At 67.3% G+C, this 15363-nt stretch overlaps 2 protein-coding genes across 7 annotated transcripts; one reads left to right on the forward strand and one right to left on the reverse strand.

The window, feature by feature from the left end:
* Positions 1-49: 49 nt before the first annotated feature.
* CBARP (CACN subunit beta associated regulatory protein) lies at positions 50-10989 on the reverse strand. 6 transcript variants are annotated; one of them, XM_082620740.1, is made up of 11 exons: positions 10946-10989; positions 7174-7287; positions 6887-7077; positions 6606-6670; positions 6111-6255; positions 5735-5906; positions 5383-5520; positions 4757-4967; positions 4140-4388; positions 3279-3471; positions 50-2280 (listed from the first exon to the last, which is right to left on the reverse strand). In XM_082620740.1, the coding sequence occupies exons 2-11, from the start codon at positions 7264-7266 to the stop codon at positions 1230-1232; spliced, it is 2508 nt and encodes an 835-aa protein (XP_082476866.1). In that variant the 5' UTR covers positions 7267-7287; positions 10946-10989; the 3' UTR covers positions 50-1229. The 6 variants fall into 6 exon arrangements, with proteins under 6 accessions (XP_082476866.1, XP_082476867.1, XP_082476868.1 ...); XM_082620741.1 differs by lacking the exon at positions 10946-10989 and adding an exon at positions 8989-10937 and having other exon boundaries at positions 6938-7077; XM_082620742.1 differs by lacking the exon at positions 10946-10989 and adding an exon at positions 8989-10937 and having other exon boundaries at positions 5383-5479; positions 5735-5830.
* Positions 10990-11711: 722 nt separating this feature from the next.
* Positions 11712-13916, forward strand: ATP5F1D (ATP synthase F1 subunit delta). Its single transcript, XM_082622448.1, has 4 exons — positions 11712-11980; positions 12481-12634; positions 13126-13214; positions 13334-13916. Exons 1-4 carry the CDS (start codon positions 11840-11842, stop codon positions 13454-13456), a joined length of 507 nt encoding a protein of 168 aa, XP_082478574.1. The 5' UTR covers positions 11712-11839; the 3' UTR covers positions 13457-13916.
* The last annotated feature ends 1447 nt before the right edge of the window (positions 13917-15363 follow it).

Raw genomic sequence — 15363 nt, forward strand, 5'->3', positions numbered from 1 at the left:
CCTTTGTGGACCCCACAGTGGACGGGCTGGCCCGGGTCTGCAGGTCTTGCTGGTGGTGCCGGGTGGAGACGTGGGCCTCCCACGCGTGTCTGCCTCTGGCCATGCTGGATCTCTGTGCTCTCTGGTGACCTGGTCTCCCCAGAGCTCCACAGGCCCCTCTGCTCAGCCCAGGGGCCACAGCTCCACAGTGCAATGGCCAGGGGGTGCTGATCCCCTTCCCCCCAAGGCCTCTGTACTCTTGGGTCCCCAGAGAAAACCCAGAGCAAGTAAGAGTATGCAGTAAATATAATCAATCAGAAAACAACACAAACTCCATCACTGGATGGTACACAGACAGCACGAAGCTTCGAGGGGCGGGGCAGGGCGACTCAGCCGCTGGCGAGGGCTGCCCCATCTTTTGGCAATAAATAAAGCTTGGGAAACTTGAAACTTGGGCCGTTTGGGTTTTGTGTCTCAAACACTGGTGAGTCCTGGCTGCTCTTTGGACGGTGTGGTTACGGGAAGTGCGGCCCGTTCAACATGCGGAGGGCGGGTTCAGGGTGCAGACACTGGGAGGGAGGGGACCGGGGGGAGTGTACAGGGCTGGGGGCGGCGGCGGCAGGTACGGTTATTGCTCGGAGGGGGCGCGGACTGCCGCGAGCATTCGCTGCGGTGAGGTAAACGGCTTCGGGGGCTTGGAGGCCATGGCCTCGAGCTCACCTCACAGCCCGGGCCCGCGCGCCCTCTCTTCGCGGAGCCTCGGCGCCCCTTGGTCCCTGCGCGTGCGCCTTAGCGCTATCTCCGGCGCGTGCGAACCGGACGCGTCTCTAGGCTCGATTGGTGTTGGGAGGGGCGCTCTGCGCATGCGTCTCGCGCAATCGGCGCGCATCGCCCCTCCAGGATGCAAGCCCTACGCATGCGCTTCCCCTTGCGTCGTGCCGGAGGCGCGGCACGGCGCCCACGGTCACTAGCCCGAGGCCGCTGTCTGGGGCCAAGGGAAGTTGAATGTGGCCCTCGGAACCCCGAAGATTAGAATCCGCCACACTCCCTTTAGTCGACCCAATGAAGTGCCCGGAGGGGACTGTGTGCGTGCGCACTTTGGGCTGGTGCAGGGTGCCAGTGGCACTGCGCGCGTGCTCGAGGCCCGCGGTCCCAGCGCAGGGGCGCCAGGGCGTCGCGCCCCAGGTGTGTCCGCCGCCGAGGCCCCGCCGGTGCCGAATAAGCTGACGAGGTGGGCGCGGGGCGCAGGCTTAGACCGGGCTGTGGTCGGGGGACGTGGGTGCGGCCGCGGCCAGCGCAGGGGCCGCGGCGATGGGCTGGGCCAGGCGCGGCGGGAAGAGCCTGTCGTCGAGGCTGGCCGCCAGCTTGTCCAGCAGCGCGCCCGGGGGCCCGGCGCACAGGCCGGAGCCAGGACAGCCGCCGCCGGGCTCCTCCTCGATGACGGGGATGGGAGGCGCGGCCGGGTCGTCGCCCGCGCGGCCGTCGGGTGGGCAGTCGACGCTGTCTCCGCGGCGCAGGGGCGCGCGCGCGGGGCGGGGGGCGCCGGGCTGGGCTGCGGGTGGGGCGGAGGGTGCGGCACGCGCGCCTGGGTCGCTGTGCTGCCGGCCGCGCTGCTGCCACTGCTTGCGCGCGTGGGGGTGCGGGTGCGCGCGCGCTCGGTGGCGCGCTGCGGCGGGCGGGGCGTCGTCGAAGTGCGGGTCGTGGCGCAGGAACTCGTGGAACAGCGCGTCTGTCTTCTCATCGATGCTGTAGTCGCGGCGCGGGGCACGGCGAGGCCAAGCGCGCGGGCTGCCAGGCCGGGCGGGTGCTTCAGGCACGGGACCCTCGAAGCTGCAGCCCACTGTGGCCTCGCGGCCCGAGCTCGTGAAGGAGGATTGCTTCTCGGGCGCGCTGGGGGGCCCGTCGTCGCCCGCGCCGCGGCCCTCGATGCTGGCATAGCCGCTGTCCATCTGCAGCAGCTTACGCGGCCCGCCCGCCTCGCCGTCCGCCGTCCGCGGTGTGGGCGGCGGCGAGGGTGGCGGGAAGGCGGGTGCGGCGCCCCCGGAGCCCGAGCTGTCGCCGCTGCGCACCGAGTCGCGGTCGTTGCCGCTGCTGCTGTGGTCTGAGGCGGTGGCCGCGTGCAGCTCGAGCGAGGCGCGCAGGCTCCAGATGTCGCGGTAGATGGTCTGGGCCTGCTCTGGCCCCACGTCTCGCTCACCATCTGAGTCTTGCTGCTGCTCAGGCCCCGCGCTGACGCCACACTCCGGGGGGAACTCGGGGCTCGCTCCTCCTGCGGCGCCCACCTCCTCGGCTGCCTCTAGCCTGCAAACCAGGCCGCAGCCGTCAGGAGGCAGCCCAGGCCCCCCGCACCCCCTCCCCGGCCACCCTGCCTCTGGGTCCGGGAGGGTGGGCACGGGTGGGAACCCTCTAGGGTTGGCCAGGCCCTGTGGAAGATGATGTATTTGTATGCTGCCTGTTCACTCTGCACTGGATGCTTTTCGGGTAAACCCGGAGCCGTCCTGGCGCCTGCCGTTCAACCAGGGCCTCTTACAGAATGTGACCAGAGCATCTGCTGCCACTGCAGGAGGTTGGCCCCTCGCCCAGAAAGAGTGAAGGCTCTTCTCGGGAGATGGCCTTCTTCGACTAGGAGCTTCGTGTACCAAGGGGTGGCTGGGATGGACTGGACCAAGCAGGGTCCAGCTCAGCCCGTACGCCTGGGTGACTCTGAGTGTGTCGCCTCAGCCCCCCACCATAGACTGACAAGTAGCCAGGAGGAAGATACACACAAAGCAAGTGTTAACTACCCAGACCAGGAAATGCCCAAGAGTCGGGAGCCCTGCTTCCAGGAACTAGTTCCCCATCCCACTGATGTGGGCCCAGAGCTTCAGCAGAGTTGTCCTTGGGCTGGGGGAGGGGGTACCGCTGGCAGAAGTGGTCACAACAGTTCCTGAGTAGCGGCCATCCAGCCCTCAGGAGCATGGACAGGGGAGAGGGACCCTGGGGCCACAGCGGAACCCTTCAGGCTCCACCAGGAAGCAGCGATACCCACGCGGGCACATACCCACAGCGGCCCTACTTGAGCAGGCATTCTGTCTTGGAGGCCCTGCCCGCCCCTCTACCCTTACCCAGTCTGCCCCTGCTTCCCTCCTCTGGTCCGTGCTGGAGAGGTGGCCCCAGCGAGGCAGCCTCCGGGAAGGACGGTGGAGCCAGAGGAACACGACCGCCTGTCCGAAGGGCGGGGAGAGAGCTCCCTGGGCCACCTATGGGGGACGGGGTGGGGCAGGGGCCCACCCCTAGCACCTCTATCTACTGAAAAATACCTGCCGAGAGTGGGGGGCGGGCTGGCGGGGCTGGTGGGGCTGGCCAGAAAGGGGCGGGGGCTCGGGAAGGCCACAGTGTCGCCAGCGCTGGCGATGTACTGGATGAAGTCCACGTGGGGGGCGTCCCCCTCCTCGTGCTCCATGCTCTCGCTGGCTGCCCGCTGCCGCTGGAAGTGGTGTCGCTTGGGGGAGCCTGTGCAGAGGAAGGGTATAGCAGCCTGCCTGGGCCCCTCCCACCCCGGGCCCCGCCCCCTGATCCCTGAGCCAACAGAGCCAGCCTGGACCAGGTGAGCATGTACCCGGCCGTGCAGGTGGGGAAACCAAGGCACCCAGGGCAGAAAGGCCAGGACCGAAAGCCCGGCAGCCGGGGCGGGCGGGACTGGAGGTGCCAAGGCGGCAGCACTGGCCCGAGTGGCCCTGGCAGGCAGGTGTGGCCAGAGCACAGCCTTGTCCTGGACACCAGGTAACAGACACAGCCCGGCTAGAGTGCCGAAGAAGGCTGAAGGTGGGGGAGAGTGAGGGACAGGTGAGGGGGGAGAGGTGACGCACTCTCCTGCCAGCTCCAGCCCTGCGGGCCCAGGGCCAGGACCCTCCCACAAGGGAGGCCTCAGTGGGAAAGCCTCAGGGGTGGGGATGACAGTCACCCAGCAAACAGGTTCTGGGCGCTTCTGTGCCTGCATTTGCCTATAAACACCTCCCGAATCACAGGCTCTGTCTGGGCTCCCAATGGCGCAGTGGGACGAACCCTCCCCTCCCCTCCCCGGCCAGCAGCACTTCAGCCAGAACTCCCCCCTCCCCCCACCCCACAGCAGCTGGAGCCGGGCCCCAACAAGGGGACTGGCACTGTCACTGGCCACGCACCTTCCCTGGCCTCCAACACTGCTCGTCCCCTCGCCCCGCCTTTCCTGGCAGTGGGACCCGCCACCTCCACCACAGGGCAGCAGGCACCCCAGTGGCCTGGCCCCGCTGAGCTCCCATGAGCAGGGATGGTTGTAGCTGTTGGTGCCACCTCCCCCCCAAGACACACATGCATGGTCTTTGGGTTGAGGTGTGGAAGCCCTGTATCCAGGGCCCCGTGACCAGGGGTCTGCAGGATCGAAGGCCCACCACCTGTAGTTGTAAATAAAGTTTTATTGGCCAAAGCCGTACTCTTTTACACGCCGTCTAGGGCTGCTTTCATGCCACCACAGCAGAAACACTGACCGCAGAGCCAGAAACACCATGCAGTGCCTCGTAGGTGACGCTCACTGATGCCCACTCTAGCCTGACAACCCCTGGTTTTTCCGGGGCTCAGCGTGCAGCGCTGGCTCTTCCTCCTGACCAGCTCTGACCTTGGGCGAGATGCCCGCTGGTAAGCGGGCGATGCCGGCCAGCATGGGGTGGGCGCTGGGGACCCCTCCCAGGGTGCAGAGCCGCCTGCTCCACATTCTCCTGGGGCCGCCCCTGGGCCTCGCTCCCCACCAGGGACCACAGCTCACCTCTTGTGTCCAGACTGGACGCCCGCTGGCTGGGCTCCAGCTTCCATTTCTTGACCTTGAAGTAGGGGCTGGCCCCGTCTAGGCTGGCGTGGCGCCTCAGGCGGGTGAAGAACTGCAGGACGGGGCCTGCCCCAGAGGCTGGGCCCGCCTCTCCAGGCCCTGCTGCGGCCCCCGGCCCACCAGGCTTGGCACTCCTGGCCCCCGCGTCCAACTGTGAGGGAAGAGGGATGCTCTCAGACCCCCCCAGCCCCTCCCTGCTGCCCTAGTGCCAGCCCAGCCCTGGCCACCCAGCACTCACACAGAAGGCAGAGGAAGAACAGGGGGCTGGGGGTGGGCTGGGGCCTCCTGCCCCCGAGACCCTGCCTGAGAGGCTCCCCAGGGCTCGGCCAGGCGCTGGCCACCTCTGTTCCCCCAGCCCTGGACAGAGGGGGTCCTGTCCCCTGGGCTGGGATAGGTCCCCGACCACACCCTCTGCAGCTGTTGGACTGCCCTGTGTGCGGGTGAGCCAGCCGTGCATGTGCCCTGTGTGCCACCTGCCCCTCTTCCCCCCAAGCTCGGGGACCAGGCAGGGGGCCACAGGCTGCCCCGTCCTGGAGTGGGACGGGATGCATGCGCGGGGGCCTCACCGAGATGCCTTCCCCGGAGTCACTGGAAGCCGAGGGGCTGATCTCGAAGTCGGCAGGGCCCACGGCCGAGTTGTAGGGGTCACCTGGCAGGGCGGAGCTGGGGCCCACAGAGCGGCCGGTGAGGGCCTTCCCCGGGGGCTGTGGGACAGAGCCGGGGTGGGGAGGAAGCAGTGACAGGTCAAAGAGCACGGGTGGGGGGGGGTGCGTGCTGGACCCGCCACCCGCTGGACCCGGCCAGGCCCCACTCCCCACCCAGAGGTGAAGGGCGCAGCCAGAGGGTGGGAAAAGTGGTGCCTGCTTGGGGAGGGTGGGCCGCCCCCAAGCTCCAGGCCAGCTGCCACCCCCAACTCACCTGGAATATGGCAAGGCTGGCCTTGGGGGCAGCCGTGGGGTGGGGTGTAGCGGTTGCACTGGCCTCGCCTGAGTCACACTCGTGGATGGTGACGATCTTGAGGGGCGGCAGGTGCAGGTGGGTGAGGCGGGCGTTCTTCAGGTGGTGGAAGTCCCCCTCGGTCAGGGTGTACCTGCGCCCAGCGCGCCTGCCCGTCACCTTGGGCGAGCTGGGTCCCTCTGCCCACGCCCCAGCGTCCTCCCTGGCCCCACTGTCACCCTGCCCACTGGGAGTGGGGGACAGCCAGGCACCAGCAGGGGCCAGCTCCCCCCCTCAAGCCCAGCGCAGGGAGGCAAGGTGACCTCCCAGGTGAGCCCCGGCACCGGGCCCTCCTTACCGGCGGCCCTTGTCCTGCGCCTTCCGGCTCTGCTCAAACAAGGCCGCCTCGTTGAAGGACACCCGGCGGCCGGTGGAGCTGGTGGACAGGAAGCGCTCGGTCTCGGCGTCCTGGCCCTCGGGCTCCTCCCCCCTGAACTCGGGGTCTGCGAGGAGAGCCAAGAGAGGGTGGGCCCCGGGTGGGCCGCGCCGGGCGCCGGCGGGCGGCTGGGCTGGGGGGCCGGGTCGGGAAGGGAGCGCCGAGGGCCCGACTGACCACCGGGGGCGGGGTGGGTGGGTGGAGGGCACTCGCTCATCCGCTCACACACGCACTCACGCAGCACGCGCCTGTGAGCACCTACGCGTGGGCTTAAGGAAACAGAGATGAGTCGGACTCGAGCTGCGCCCAGTCTGGTGGGGGAGACAGACAGACACAGATGGTCAGGCGGCCCGGGGTGGGGGGGGGAGGGGGGGAGGGGGGCAGACGGGCGGTGACGGGCCTGGGAGGGCTCCTCACCTTGGGCAGGGCGGGCGCCGTTGTCCAGGTAGCTGGTGGTGGTCTTCTCTGCTTCCTCTGTGGCTCTGGGGAGGGGCGGCAGGAGAGCAAAGTGGGCCAGAGGACACAGGGCGCTGCCCACGGGGTCCCCCGCAGGGCTCATGGCTACCGGGGCATCCTGAGCTCACGGGAGCCCACTCCCTCGGACCCACCCCATTCTCCCAGGCTCCCGCGCAGACACGTGGGCACCGTCACTCAGAAGCAGGCCCAGCGCCCCTGCGGGCGGGGGCTCTCAGGCTGACCTGTCCCAGCTCCCCTGCGGGGCGGGGCGTGGGGCTGGGGGCCCCGCGCACCTGTGGACGCGCCTGTGGACTTCCCAGCAGCGCCTGCAGAGCAGCAGCGCGCCCGACAGCACCACGAGGGTGCCCCCAACGAAGAGCGCCATCACCACCACCAGCAGCATGTAGTTGTCCAGGACAGGGTCGGGCTCCCCCTGCGGGGCCAGCGTCAAGGGTCAGGGACGATGGGCGTGGACTCTGGCGGCCCCGCCCCCCGTCCTCCCCGCTCCCCCCCACCCTCCCTCACTCACGGTGGGGCGGCCCGTGGCGTTGTCCCACGTCGTGGTCAGGGCGACCGTGGTGGAGGTGGTGGCGGCCGTGGCCATGGTGGCCGTGGGCTGCATTCTGAGGCTAGGAGGAGGGGCCTGGGGAGGGCAGGGCCTGCTCAGCTCCAGCTCCTCTGTCCCTCCTCCCGCTTTCCCGGGAGCTCGAGCAGGGGACCACACAGGGCGGCCCCACCCGGGTCAGATCAGACATCCATGTCCCCATCTTTGAAAAGGGGAGGCGCGTGCGTATCAACAGCTTCCCCAGCCGGTGGGGCCGGCCCGGCAAGGTGGCATGGGGCGGGAGCCCTCCCTGCCCAGGAAAGGAGAAGCGCCTCTACGATAAATAGGCAAACTGAGGCCGTCAACTCACTACCGCCAGACCCCAGGGGCCCTGCCTGCACCATCAGGGACCGGGAGGGGCCGCCTCGGCCCCAGGAGACTGGTTCCAGAATAGCGGGGACTCGGGCCATCCCTGGGGCTGGCCAGCCCGGGGAGGGGGCGGAGGGGCTGAGCGCCAGGACTCCAGGTTACGACTCCTGGAGGTACAGGTTCCCCCTCCGCCCAGTGCCGGTGGGAGTGAAAAGGCCAAAGGAGGCGCATCTGTTCCCAACCCTCAAGAATCTGGTTCCCATGGCGACTGAGCGAGCAGGCCAAGCTGGGGGGGGGCGGGTTGCCAGGGAGCACTAGGGAGGGGAGGGGGCGCGGGGGAGGGAGGCCTCCTGCAGGGGCGGCTGGAGCCAGCCCCGGGCGGCAAGATGGCTGCTGCCGCCGCCGCCCGCCGGTGCCCGGTCGGCGGCGTGCCCCCGCCGCACCCGTCCCCGGCCGAGCCGGCCGGGCTCCACGTCTGCCTGACGCCGGGGGCACTGAGGCAGAGAGGGTCTCACCTCTCGTGAGAGGGACTGCCTGGACTTTGCACCTGACCGCCCTCCCCAACACGCGGCTCTTCCCGGCGGGAAGGACCGGTGGCCGCATTCTGGAATCTCAGGAAATCGAATCCGGGGCCGGGATGACCAGCAGCCCTGAGTGGGCACGGCGCGCGGCCCTTCCCCACAGGAAAGGGAAAGCCTGTGCACAGGTTCCAGCGCCCCCAACCCTTTGGGACTTTCACCCTACTCGACAGCGGGGGAAACTGAGGCCCATAGCAGGGGAGGGTCCTGGAAAAGCCAGGTGTCCTCGGCACTTCGGGTCAGAGGCTGGCCGCGGCTCCCCTGCATTCTCGGGGGAGGGGACGCCTCTATGTAGGCCGGGAAATGAGTTCAGGTTAGAGGGGGAGGGGGCAGAGGCACAGGGACGATGACAGGAGACCAGGAAAGACGGCAGGAGGCCGAAGGGGAAGGGAGGTGGACTCCTAGGGAGCAGGTGGGGACGGGAGACCAGGGCGGAGGTTGCCCACGGGCCACCCTAAAGTCCCGCCGGGCCGCGGCTCCCGATCGAGCTCGCCACCGCGCCCACCCCCGCGTCCCCAACCGGCCCCGGGGACCGGGATGGCGAGCAATGAGATGCAGAGAGCCGACCTCGGGCACATCTCAACCCCGGGCTAAGCCCGGGGGCGGAAACGCCACGGCTCTCGCCGAATCTCTCAGGGGGAAACTGAGGCTGAGGGAGGGCGTGGGCGAGGGTGGCCGAAGAGGGGTGCAGAGCCTGGCATGTCGGCCCCCACGCCAGCCCTGGCCCCTCCGCTCCCTGCCTCCGGCCTCGCCGCCTCGCGGGAGAGGGCCGGTGGTCTCTAGCCAGGGCGGGCCGTGCGGCCTCGGCCTGTCCCCCGCCCGCCCCGGTGCAGCCCCAGGCCCGCGCGCCTACCTCAGCGCCGGGGCGCGCGGCCCATGGGCGGCGGGCGGGCTGCTGCACGGCGCTCCCGGCGGGCTCCGGCGCCCGGTAGCCGCGGAGCAGGCGGAGAATTTATGAATGGAGAGCTCGGCGCGCGGGGGAGGCAGGCGCGAGAGGAGGGGTCACACACGTGACCGCGCTGGCGGCCAGCCCGCTCCGACCCGCTCGGTGCCGCCCGGTGCTGCCGGGTCCCCGGCCGGCCGCCCCCACCGCGCTCGCCGCCGCTTCTCGCTTGCTCCGCGGCGGCCACCGCCTCCCCGTCCCTTCCGGCGGGGGCGGGGGGCGGAGCCTGTGCTCCTGGGCGCCCCCTCCCCACGCGGAGCCGCCCTCTCCCGAGACAGCTGAATCTCCGCCCCCGGCCCCTGCGGCACGATTCCCCGACCTCCCCTGGATCCCCGGGGACGGGGGACCAAAGGGGTGTTGGTCCCAGGGCGCACGACTCCCCGCAGCCTGGAGTCCGGGGGTGCCCAGACTCCCTATCCATCGCTTCCCCGGTTTGGGAGTCTCCGGGGTGCACAGCCTAGGGGCTCCGGGGCACATGTCCCACTTTTCTTCCCCTACGTGGGCAGCACTGTCAGGGTTGTTTTGTTAGGATGAGCAGCAAAGATAATGGAACACAACGCATTCTGAGTGCCACCAGGGCTTGCCCTGGGTGAGGTGACAACAGGACTACCCCTGCAGAAACCCCATGCCTGGTCAACCCCAAAGCTGCTCTTTCTCAGACAGTTGTGCCTCATCCTTCAAGACGCTCAGGCCACCAATCTGCCACCAGCCTGGTCAGGGTCCCATCCCAGCCTGCCTGGCCGTGTGTTCAGCACAGCACAATGGCACCCCTTTCTCCTCCAGTGAAAGAGGAAGGCCCAGTCCAACCTCAGGGCCTTTGCACGTGCAGGTGCCAGGCCTGGACAGCTTATCCCCTCCGGAGCTTCCTTCACCTCTTTCCCAACGACAAATTCTTCATCTCCTCTTGACTCCCTTTGCTAACAAAGCAACTCCCACCCCACATTCCGGACCTCTGCTGCGCTTTGCTTCTCTCCGAGGCCCTGCACGTCGTCGTTGCCTGTTACTTGTTCCTCTGCGTTGTGTCCCTTCTCAACCCTGCCCCCACTGCCGTGACCTCCAAAAGCAGTTCATTTACAGCTGGGTCCGCGAGCAGAGCATAGCACAGGGGTGGCACCCTGGAGAGAAGGTGTGTGTCCAGTGGATGAAAGAGTGACACTGCCCAAGGAGGGCAAGGGGCAGTCAAGTGGACAATTACCCGGGAAGGCTGGCTCCAGGCGTGTGGGAACTGCATGGGCAAAGTCCCTGAGGTCCTCAAGTGTGTGGGCTGAAGGTGAATGTGTTGGAGGACCAGGGGGAAGCAGCTCGTGTTCCCAGCAGAGGAATGATGTGGTCCCTCTGGCTGTTTGTGGAGAAGGCGCCGTCGTGAAGCTAGGGGAGGAGCCTGGGGCCATCCAAGCCAGTAAAGGTAGCTGCAGGGGCCAAGCTGGGTGGCTTGTCGATGGGTACACCAGAGAATTCCAGGATAAACCCGGGTTGGGGACCTGAGTAACAGGTGATGCCCCGACCCCTTGGCTACTCTGGAGTGGGGATTAGAGACAAGTCCAATAGATGGGTCTGAGAAGCATATGAGAATAGGCCTCCATTCCAGTAGGATCCAACCCGTGCACAGGACGCACCCCTAAGAAATGGGAGCAGAGCTTCCCTCTGCACACACCCGACTAGGGCCAGGATGCCCAGCGCATAAAGACTGATTCCACGAGTACCCCTCACAGCGCTGGCCTAGAGAGGGGGCGGGGGCCTGGGCGCCAGGCCCCGGGCCTCCCTGGTGTGGGAGACTCTTTCGGCCACAGCACCTACCCAGCCACGAGCCCAGGTGTGACACCCCCCCACCCGCCCCACCCGCTCCCTGCATCTCTCCGCTCCTCACCCAAGGCCCTTCCGGATGTGGACCCCAGCCCGGTCTAGCCGGACTCCACGTTTTCCCGGAGCCCAAGGTGGGGGCTGGGGCCCAACCCGGGGTGCCGACCTGCCCGCGCGCGGGGGCGGAGCGGTGACGTCAGCGCCGCGAGCGAGGCTGCGCGGGCCGCGGTGACGTCCGCGGAGCCCGGGGCCGCCCGCGCACGCGCCCCTGCGTCAGCAGCGCGCGGAGGCGGTGGCCGGGAGGGGCTGCGGGGGGCGCATCTCCGGGCGCGGCGCGCCCTCTGCCGGCGCCCTTGGAGTTGCAGCCAAGAGATTCCTACACCGCTGGACGCTTACGGGAGCTGGACACTCCGCCTGAGATACCGTTCCCGGGACGCCTGCACCTCCTACAGTCACAGCCTGCCCCATCCGGCCCCCATTCTCTGCTTTTTCATTTTTAAGTATTTGTCACCTCCTAAAATACTGTACAATTTATTACGTTGAGTGTCTGTTAAACGCCTCCACCACCCCAAACTAGAGCAGGAATCTTAATATTTCCCTGATGTCTCCCCAGGGCCTGACATCCAATGAGCGCCCCAAAAATCTTGAATTAAGTGTCTCTTTCTCCGCGCGGGCTTCTGGTCCTCCCCGTGCAGAGCCCTGTAACCGACCCCCGCACCTGACCACCGGGCTGGGAGATCTTGCAGGAAGGAAACTACAACTCCCAGCATGCCGCAGTCCAGGCTGTTCGCCGTCTTCAACATCGCGCACAGCGCGCCGGGAGTCGTAGTTCGCGCCTGCGCCCTCGTCGGGATTCTTCTCCCAGAAGTCCTCGAGCGTCGTTCTCCTCGACCTCCAGGCCGCTGGCATCCAGCCGGAGTCCGCCCGCCCCTGCTCCGCTGTCCGCCGTCCGCCCGCCATCATGCTGCCCGCCGCGTTTCTCCGCCGCCCGGGCCTGGGCCGCCTCGTGCGCCAGGCCCGCGCCTACGCCGAGGCCGCCGCCGCCCCGGCCCCCGCCGCGGGCCTGGGACAGATGTCTTTCACCTTCGCCTCACCCACGCAGGTTCGGACGTCCGCCGGTCTCGAGACCCCATTCTGGACCCCGCGTCCGCGCCCCTTCCCCCGTGTGACCCAGGATCCGAGCCCCCAACCCTCAGGTCGGCGACCCCCATTCCGGACCCGCGCCCCTCCCCCGTGTGGTCCGGGATCAGACCGCCCAACTTTCAGGTCGCCCTTCAGCCAGCCCCCCATTTCGATGTGCGCCCTTCCTCACGGGTTCAGAACCTGAGTCCCTGGGCACCTTTCTTGTACGCTCCTCCGCAGGCGCCTCGCTGGTTTTGCCTTGACCGCGTCTCCTTACCCTAGGGCTAGGGTGCCTGGATTCCATTGTCAAGTAGATGAAGGCGCTGCAGTCCTGCACGAGGACCCCACCGAAGCATCGGCTGCCTCCGTGTCCCCCGTCAGCTTTCAGTCCTGCCTTGTTTGTTTAACTGTGGGGGAGACTGACTGCTGTTCCCAGAGGGACTAGCCTGAAGTGACCCTTTCTTTATGTGTTTTGTCTAGGTGTTCTTCAATGGCGCCAACGTTCGACAGGTGGACGTGCCCACGCAGACCGGAGCGTTTGGCATCTTGGCAGCCCACGTACCCACACTGCAGGTCCTGCGACCAGGGCTGGTTGTGGTCCACGCTGAGGACGGCACCATCTCCAAATACTTTGGTGAGTTGATTGGGAGGACAGAGGGAAGGGGCTGGGTAGGAGATGCTTGTCTCAACGAGCTAGTTCTCGATTCAGTTGGCAGCGTCAGGAAGGGCACCAAGGATATAGAACTCCCCGGCACTGGGCTGGGTGTAGTTAGGGATGTAAGTGGTCAGCAGTGGGCCTGGCGGGGGCCCATCGGAGGAGAAAGGATCCTCAATTCGGAGGAGGTTTTCCAGAGCGTGGCCCCAGCGGTACAACCCAGACTGGAACCCAGCTCCGGCTCACTCCTAACCCTAGCTCAACTCCTGGGCTGCTGGGCAAAAGGAGGGGGCTCTGTCCCCATGTCCAGTCTGCGGTAGATGCACTTGGTGGCCCCCTTCACTTGTGTGCTGGGGCCTTTGGATTCTGGAGCCACGCTGTGTGGTCACCCTCCTGGCCCTGCAGGGGCTCTGGGGCTGACTGTGTCCCCACGCCCATACATGGACCTCTCACTCCCCCTCCTCCTGCAGTGAGCAGTGGCTCGGTCACAGTAAACGCTGACTCTTCGGTGCAGTTACTGGCCGAGGAAGCCGTCACACTGGACATGCTGGATCTGGGGGTGAGTGTCCCAGGGGAAGCTGGTGCTCCAAGTGGCCAAGAAGTCCCCAACTGCAGGGAGGGAACAGGTACCGGGCTGGGCTCCTTGCTTCGCCCTCACCCGCCACCCACCCCCTGCAGGTGGCCAAGGCGAACCTGGAGAAGGCGCAGTCGGAGCTGTTGGGGGCCACGGACGAGGCCATGAGGGCCGAGATCCAAATCCGCATCGAGGCCAACGAGGCCTTGGTGAAGGCCCTGGAGTAGGCGGTGCGTGCCCCACGCTGGCTCCGGCAGGGAGACTGGGCCAGAGCTGGGCAGAGGATGGCCTGGCGTGAGGACCCAGCTCCTGTGGGTGCAGGCTGGCTGGGAGGCTGGGGGAGTGAGCCTGGGGGAGCCATCCTCGCTAGGGAAGCCACCAGGGGGCAACACAGTGCCGGCGTCCGCCCAGAGCGCCTTTCAGGGCTCTGCCTCTCTGTGGTGAATAAGCCAGGGAAACAAGCCAGCTCTGGCAGGCCTGGGGGCTGGCGTCAAGGTCGGGCACTTGCCCTACCCTTGGGGATTACTCTCACCCCGGAGGGCTCTTCTCCCACCTCCTAAGATCTCCCCAACCTGACGTGCTGGCCACCACTCCTCTGCCGCATCTGCCGCAGAGACCTCTGTTCCCAGCCACCGGCAACGGACAGCCTGCTCCCTGCCCGAACCCTCATTAAACACCTGGAATCCAGTTTGCATACGCTGACTTTATCCTGCTTGGTGGTGGGCTCGAGACCCAGCGCGGCCTCTCCCCCAGTTTCCTGTGTGTGCGCAGCAAGGTGGGGCAGCCAGCCTCAGCCTTCCCAGCTCAGCAGGCTGTAGTCTGGACCGCCTGGGGTGTTGGCGGTGGGGGCTCAGCTCGCAAAACCAGGCTGGGTTGTGGGAAGGCTGTTGGCTGTCACGCTGGGAGGGTGGGCACAGGCACAGGTCACCAGCCAGGGCTGGAGACGGCAGGCAGCAGCGTGGCTGCCACTTCTGGGCTGGGCCTGGGCTGCTGGACAGACATGAGGCTCTGCCAGGTTCCAGACTGTGACGTCTGTCCCGTGGGCTCCCCGGCCCCGCCCCAGCTGCACTAGGAGGGGTGGGTCCTGCCTGCTCCCACGGAGGCCCTGCCCTGTGCCTGCCTGGCCTGTGGGTGGCCCCAGCTGGCCAGGTGCCCGATCCCTGGTAGTGTTGGCACCTCCGTGGCACCCAGGCCCCTGGACTGGCCCCAGATGGGTGGGGTGGCCGGGCGGGGGCGGTCCTGGCACCTTGAAGCTTCAGCGCTGTCCCATTTCTTTCAGCCAGTAACTCACTTTTGCAACCATGGGGGTGGCCCAGGCACTGGCCACCTCCTTGCCCCCCTCCCTGGCCCTGGGTCAGAGCAGAGCTGGTGGGGCATTTCAGGGTGGTGAGTGTGTGGGAAAGCTTGGGCCTCTCGGTGTGTCACCGGCAGCCAGAAGGTGACGGAGAAGCCACTCCCGGGCTTGTCATTGGCACGGGTGGGCTGTGTGGTCTTGTGTCACGGTCCTATGCGAATGACTGTCCCGTAGCTGCCTCTGAGGCTCGATGTCCGGGGAGCCTCCAGGCAAGCTTGCAGCTCTGGGCGGTGTCCGTCTGGGGCTTGCTCCTTCTGTGCAGGTGAGGTCCAAGCAGCTGGCCCCCACTTCCTCAGGAAACCCCAGCTCAGCTAAAGCTGGGACAGCCATGGGGTCACAGATGCAGCCCCACTCCTCCCCTCCTTGTCTCCCGGCTTAGAGCCCAGGTCTTTGAGTTCCTGGACTGGCTTCTCATCTGTTCTATAAATAAGGGCAAGGACACAGCTGGGGGCTGGTGGGGGCTTGTGGGAGGAGACCCTGGACCAGTGGTCCTCACACCAGGGAACCTGCCTGCACCATCACCCCCTGAGGCCACAGCCCGGGGCTATGGAACATAGCCACACAGCTAGGACCCCCAGCACGGTGCAGGCCCTCTGGGGGACATGCACGCCTCAGAGCCCGGCCTGGGGACACCTGTGCCCGAACGGCTTCAGGAACAGCCTGTGCTGGCCAGGCTGCATCCTGGGGTGGGAGGCACCCAGGGTGGGATGGGCCACAGGGCCAGGAACCAGGGGTCACGACCCCTTCTGAGAGTGCAGGCCTTGGGCCTTGTGGGGCCAG

This window comes from Mesoplodon mirus, assembly GCF_964341445.2.
Source record: "Mesoplodon mirus genome assembly, chromosome: 5".
NCBI classification, from domain to species: domain Eukaryota; kingdom Metazoa; phylum Chordata; class Mammalia; order Artiodactyla; family Ziphiidae; genus Mesoplodon; species Mesoplodon mirus.

Bases quoted from the DNA above. Each gene is read 5' to 3' on its own strand.
- ATP5F1D (XM_082622448.1), top strand. From the start codon at position 11,840: ATGCTGCCCGCCGCGTTTCTCCGCCGCCCGGGCCTGGGCCGCCTCGTG. The intron at 11,981-12,480 runs GTTCGGACGTCC...TGTTTTGTCTAG, and splicing joins CCTTCGCCTCACCCACGCAG to GTGTTCTTCAATGGCGCCAA. The intron at 13,215-13,333 runs GTGAGTGTCCCA...CACCCCCTGCAG, and splicing joins TGGACATGCTGGATCTGGGG to GTGGCCAAGGCGAACCTGGA.
- CBARP (XM_082620740.1), bottom strand. From the start codon at position 7,266: ATGCAGCCCACGGCCACCATGGCCACGGCCGCCACCACCTCCACCACG. The intron at 4,389-4,756 runs GTGAGCTGTGGT...TTACAACTACAG, and splicing joins GTCCAGTCTGGACACAAGAG to GTGGTGGGCCTTCGATCCTG. The intron at 2,281-3,278 runs GTATTTTTCAGT...CCTGGTTTGCAG, and splicing joins CCGCCCCCCACTCTCGGCAG to GCTAGAGGCAGCCGAGGAGG.